General features: G+C 38.3%; 1 protein-coding gene across 2 annotated transcripts; it reads left to right on the top strand.

Annotated features, from left to right (window-relative positions):
- The first annotated feature begins 295 nt into the window (after positions 1-295).
- LOC133789021 (importin subunit beta-1-like) lies at positions 296-5,932 on the top strand. Of its 2 annotated transcripts, XM_062226733.1 has the most exons (4): positions 296-478; positions 1,989-4,414; positions 4,521-4,727; positions 5,392-5,932. In XM_062226733.1, exons 2-3 carry the CDS (start codon positions 1,995-1,997, stop codon positions 4,717-4,719), a joined length of 2,619 nt encoding a protein of 872 aa, XP_062082717.1. In that variant the 5' UTR covers positions 296-478; positions 1,989-1,994; the 3' UTR covers positions 4,720-4,727; positions 5,392-5,932. The 2 variants fall into 2 exon arrangements, with proteins under 2 accessions (XP_062082717.1, XP_062082716.1); XM_062226732.1 differs by lacking the exon at positions 5,392-5,932 and having other exon boundaries at positions 297-478; positions 4,521-5,371.
- Positions 5,933-6,267: the final 335 nt, after the last annotated feature.

The raw sequence follows: 6,267 nt of genomic DNA, 5'->3' as shown, positions 1-6,267 counted from the left end.
ATATACAAATGTTTTTTTCTCACCAATAAATGTATATTGTTTTTAAAATATAAATATATCTCTATCCAATAATGAACAACTATAATATTACATAATAATCGGACACGCGTCTCAAAAGAGCGTGCGCAAACATTTCAACAAGAAACCCTAGTCCTATCAAAACACAGTAATCCCAACTAAACGTACGCTTCATCTTCGTTTTTAATCACACTTCTCTCACGCGCGAAACGTCTAGCGTGGCTTCACCCCGAAGAAAAATATAAAATCATTATTTTTTGTTTTTGTTTCCTTTTTCTTTTTCCTTTTTTTCTTGTCTGTAAATCCCAGCTTTACAATATCGGCGTCTCTGCTTGTGTTCCCCTCCCAGAATCTCTGCTAGGGTTTTACAGACTCGCCAACCATTTCTACTTCTTCTTCTTCGTTTGTCAGCCTGATTCAGATTGATCACTTGCTATTGTGCCGAGCCAACTCGCTCCAAGTAAGTTTTTATTTTATTTTTCCCGACTCGTATTTTGTACAGTATACTATCTAACAGTTGAATCTTATTGGATTATGGATCTGTGTATTGAGATCCGTGTTATGTAAATCTTTTCGAGCTATGTTTTGTGTTGACGGGATCGCTTTTGTGTCTGATTTTCATTGTTGTGGTCTGTTTGATTGATGGAAAAATGCTGATGAATGCAAAGAATTAGAAAAATCGATTAATCATCCGATTTATAAGAAATCTGACTCGAAAATGGTCACTATGAATTCTTCAGTTGGTGGTGGAGAACGTTTCGCGTTTTTCCGTTTCGGAATTTGGTCGCGAGAAAATGATATGATTAGGGTTGCCAATTTCCTTTTATTTTTTTGGTGGTCTTTTTTATTATTTTATTATTGGAGCAATGGGAGTAGACTCGGTATATCGTGTGATAAATTTTGCTAATGATAGACTGGAGACGACCAAATTGATGGATTTTTTTTTTCAACATAGATCTTTAGGCTCCATTTTGATGGTAAATCCAGAGGAACACAATTTTGATGATAATTGCATGAAAAAAGAGAAAATGTTTTCTTAACTTTGAAAATTTTGACTTTGTATCACAAAAAGATAGAGTTTTTGACTGTTTAATCACTGGGTTGCTTTTCAATTGAGTTAGGATTTGGGAGTGGAGAAAATGGACGTGAAATGCCTCTTTTTTCCCCTCGTTTTCTCATATGTTAAGGGTTTTTGGGTTAACGTTCATTGGTATAGACACAAACTTGTTGATTTTGTATCCGTTGTTTTTTCTCTCTTGGTTAGAAGAGGATTTAGTATCTGATCTTGGCTATAATGTACACTAATATATCGTTATCGTAATTGATTCTTTGACAGTTCAGTCTCTAGGTTGGTTTTCTATTGAATTAAGATTTGGGGGGAAGAAAGACAAGCTCTTAACTCCTCTACATTTTTCTACTTTTTGAGGATTGTACAAGAGATTATCTATTAGGCTCTTACTCGTTTATGGAATAGGCTTCAACTTCTAGATTAGTATACAACTTATTTTTCTTTTTTCTTATCCTAACTGTATATTATACTGAAGTAATTCATGAATTTTGCATTCTATATGAAGCTTAAGTTGTCTAGATTTCCTTCAGGCTGTACTTTTTCTTTTTTCTTTTATCTCAACTTGTGTGTGCGTCTGTGATTAATTCCTTGCAAGACATGGGGAATCTAATCTCTTACTAGTTACAGTGGATGTTGTTGCTATTTTGGTTACTTGATTGAGTTTAGTAACTCGATTTTTATAGTTTTCATTTTTTTTTCTTGGTTATAATTTTCAGTAGAAAAATTGTACGAAGTTAAGTGCTATTGCTATTTGCTTGGTTTTTACATTTGTGCATTACAATATTATTTGGCTTGTTGTAACTTGTTAGAATAATGATAATAGCGATAGCTGTAAGATCTGTGGATCCGTTATAGTTCAATCCAATTAAGCTGCTCTAATTTAAAAATATATATATTTCAGGTTCAAATGGCAATGGAAGTCACACAAATCCTTTTAAATGCACAAGCCGTGGATAGTAGCTTACGTAATCATGCAGAAGAAAACCTTAAACAATTCCAAGAGCAAAATCTTCCAAGCTTTTTGCTTTCTCTTGCTGGGGAGTTGGCTAACGATGAGAAGCCTGCCGAGAGTCGTAAATTAGCTGGTTTGATACTTAAGAATGCTTTGGATGCAAAAGAACACAACAGGAAGCTTGAACTTGTACAAAGATGGTTATCGCTGGACCAACCTGTGAAGGCCCACGTTAAAGCTTGCTTGTTAAAGACTCTCACCTCTCTTGCCCTTGATGCACGGTCAACTGCATCCCAAGTCATTGCAAAGGTTGCTAGTATTGAGTTGCCACACAAACAATGGCCTGAACTGATAGAAACTTTGTTGTCAAATACTCACCAGCTTCCAGCTCACACAAGGCAGGCAACTTTGGAAACTCTTGGCTACATATGTGAGGAAGTCTCTCCTGATGTGATAGAGCAGGCTCAGGTGAATAAGATACTTACAGCAGTTGTTCAGGGCATGAATGCAACTGAGAGTAACAATGATGTCAGACTTGCTGCTACTCGAGCATTGTATAATGCTTTGGGTTTCGCTCAGGCAAATTTTTCCAATGACATGGAACGAGATTATATTATGAGAGTTGTCTGTGAGGCTACTCTCTCTCCTGAATTGAGGATTCGACAGGCAGCCTTTGAGTGTTTAGTTGCTATATCTTCAACGTACTATGAAAGGCTGGCTCCTTATATTCAGGATATTTTTAACATTACAGCAAAGGCTATCAAGGAAGATGAAGAACCTGTTGCATTACAAGCTGTGGAGTTTTGGAGTTCAATTTGTGATGAGGAGATAGATATCTTAGAAGAGTACGGAGGGGAATTCAGTGGGGACTCTGATATTCCATGCTTTTATTTTGTAAAGCAGGCTCTCCCGGCTCTCGTGCCATTGCTGTTGGAAACTTTACTTAAGCAAGAAGAAGATCAGGATCAGGATGAAGGAGCTTGGAATATTGCAATGGCTGGAGGCACATGCTTGGGTTTAGTTGCACGAACAGTTGGTGATCACGTAGTCCCATTGGTAATGCCATTTATTGAGGAGAACATTGCAAAACCAGATTGGAGACAAAGGGAAGCAGCCACTTATGCATTTGGTTCCATTCTAGAAGGCCCATCCCCAGACAAGCTCATGCCTCTTGTTAATGTAGCTCTGAACTTTATGCTCAATGCCCTGATGAATGATCCAAATAATCATGTGAAAGACACCACAGCATGGACTCTTGGAAGAATTTTTGAGTTTATGCATGGGTCAACCTCAGAGACACCAATAATTACCCAAGCAAATTGCCAACAGATTATGACAGTCCTTCTTCAAAGCATGAATGATGTGCCTAATGTTGCTGAGAAAGCTTGTGGTGCTCTGTATTTCTTAGCTCAGGGTTATGAGGATGTGGAACAATCATCCTCCCCGTTGACTCCGTTCTTCCAAGACATTATTCAGGCTCTTCTCAATGTGACACACAGGGCTGATTCTGGAGAGTCGCGCCTTCGAACTGCTGCCTATGAGACCTTAAACGAAGTTGTCAGGTGTTCCACTGATGATACAGCTCCAATAGTGATACACTTGGTTCCCGCCATTATTGGGGAGCTAGACCAGACTTTTACTGCACAAAGTAATTCATCTGAAGAGAGAGAGAAGCGCAATGAACTACAAGGTCTTCTCTGTGGTTGTTTGCAGGTCATGATTCAGAAGCTAGGTTCATCTGAACCGACCAAGAGTTCCTTTTTGCAGTATGCTGACCAGATGATGACCCTGTTTCTGAGAGTATTTGGTAGTAAAAGTGCCACAGCACATGAGGAGGCTATGCTTGCCATTGGAGCTCTTGCTTATTGTGCAGGCACTGACTTTGCAAAGTACATGCAAGAGTTCTATAAATATTTGGAGATGGGTTTGCAAGATTTTGAGGACTACCAGGTCTGTGCCATTACGGTTGGTGTGGTGGGGGATATTTGCAGGGCACTAGAAGATAGTATATTGCCTTATTGTGATGGGATAATGACTCAACTCCTCAAGAATTTGTCAAGCAACCAGTTGCACCGTTCTGTGAAGCCTCCCATCTTTTCATGCTTTGGTGACATTGCTTTGGCAATTGGAGAGAACTTTGAGAAGTACTTGGTCTATTCAATGCCCATGCTTCAGGGTGCTGCAGAGCTATCTGTCAATACATCTGGGGCTGATGATGACATGATAGAATACACAAATACTTTGAGGAATGGAATTTTGGAGGCTTACTCCGGGATCTTTCAGGGTTTCAAGGGATCCGCAAAGATCCAACTGTTGATGCCTTTTGCACCTCATGTCCTCCAGTTCTTGGATAGTCTGTTTATGGAGAAAGACATGTATGCTCAAATACAGTTTGATTTATTTACAATTTACTCATGACTGTGTTTTTTTTTAATAATCATTACGGCTATTGTTTCTCATGCTTTCTGTTACTTCTTTCAGGGACGATGTGGTGACCAAGACAGCCATTGGGGTCCTTGGGGACCTAGCTGATACACTCGGTAGTAATGCTGGTATCTTGATTCAGCAATCACTGTCCAGCAAAGACTTTCTAAATGAATGTTTGACATCAGATGATCATTTGATTAAGGAATCTGCTGAGTGGGCCAAGTTGGCCATCAGTCGTGCAATTTCTTTTTGAGGCTGCTGGTACTTGCCATATTTTTCTTTTCTCTGCATGCATTGGGTGTCTAGAGTTGGAGTCTGGGATTGCATACCATGAGTCAGGTCATCACATTTTTGGAAAAATGGAGTCGTTTGGGTCGGTGGCGAGGGCAGTATTTCAACCAGCAGCTCGGGGTCAATTATTTATAATTTTCCGTTATATTGGTCCTGGCATTGCCGTGCAGGAAAGTTGGTGGTGATGACCATGTGTGTTTTTCTGCCATCTTGGCAGAAAAGCAATAAAATTATGAATGAATGAGATGGAAAATTGCCCCACCTGCCTGTCGTAATGTTTCCATGGGCAACCAATAGCTGTTTTCTGGGGTTGAACTCAGGAGTTTGGGGCCCTTAAGCGGCCATGGTATATCAAAGATTATTTTGCATTGTTACAACATGTCAGTTGTCATAGAGTTCGGTCAACATGCTCTTTTTTTTTTCCCTTAATATTTTTTCTTCTTTTTTTTTGTAGTCACAGTCTGTATACTTGTTCTTCGCCTTGTGGGATTAGTGACAACCACATAATATTTAGCTTCATGCATATTGTTATATGTCATCATTGTCTCACATTCACCAATCATCATACATGTTCTGTTTTAAGTCAACAATTATTCAATTTCTTCTTGATCGTTTGCTGTCTTCTTATGGTTAGGCATTTTATATGAGTTGACACATAAATTCATCGGCCATATATGGTGTCGTGGATGAAGTTGTATAGACCGGAGCATACCATTTTCATTTTTTTCAAAAAGTTATTTTACATCTCTACAAGGGTTGTTCTTTTCCTAAATTAGCTCATGTGCTCTACTTTTATCTATATGGGTACCTCTGTCGGCTGCCATGTGTTTGTAATTAGGTGTGCATTTGAATTTGTTTTATGGCTGAAATGCCCTTCTTGGCGTATTGGCTTTATTCACAACTTTGGTTGGAATTGTGACACTTGGGGATTTTTCTCTCCTCACCAGTGGCTGTGGAGATATGGGTTAAATTGGTTCAATGTGAAAATTGGATTGGTTGGTTGGTTGGTTAAGACGTCATTATTTCTTGGGATAAGTCAAGTTCTACTCTTAAGCACAAATCATTGTTCAAAGTTTACAAAATGTGGAGGATATAAACAGCAATTGGGGCAGGAGTAATTTGATTCCTTTGACTTAAATACTTAATCTAAAGACCCATTTTTGGCTTGATGTGTATATATTTGACCTATGTTTGGTGAGTAAATATTGTAAGTAAATAAATGCATTTTCTGTAATAATTGATTAATCTTAGTTGATAAAATTTTATTATCAACATACTTGTAAAATAAGACCTGAGGGTCAGATTTGGTTGCAAGGGGAGAGAGTCGCTAAAATTTATAAGTAAAATAATAAACTTAGTAGCATCTATTTTTGGGAGCGCTACCTTCCCAACGTATTTAAAAAGTATCCTTGGCACATGACAAATTTAGTTTGCGAACTCTTTCAACGGAGAGATAAATACGATAAATTAATTAATATAGGAGTATTTGCGGCGTAAATACTCAATGTTT

The sequence above is a fragment of the Humulus lupulus genome, chromosome 7, assembly GCF_963169125.1.
Source record: "Humulus lupulus chromosome 7, drHumLupu1.1, whole genome shotgun sequence".
Lineage (NCBI taxonomy): Eukaryota > Viridiplantae > Streptophyta > Magnoliopsida > Rosales > Cannabaceae > Humulus > Humulus lupulus.
The sequence above is the reverse complement of the archived record's forward strand: the minus strand, read 5'-3'. Positions and strand labels throughout refer to the sequence as shown.

Excerpts from the sequence above, each read along its gene's own strand:
- LOC133789021 (XM_062226733.1), top strand. The coding sequence starts at position 1,995 with ATGGCAATGGAAGTCACACAAATCCTTTTAAATGCACAAGCCGTGGAT. Across the intron at positions 4,415-4,520 it reads CTGTTTATGGAGAAAGACAT|GGACGATGTGGTGACCAAGA; the intron begins GTATGCTCAAAT and ends TACTTCTTTCAG.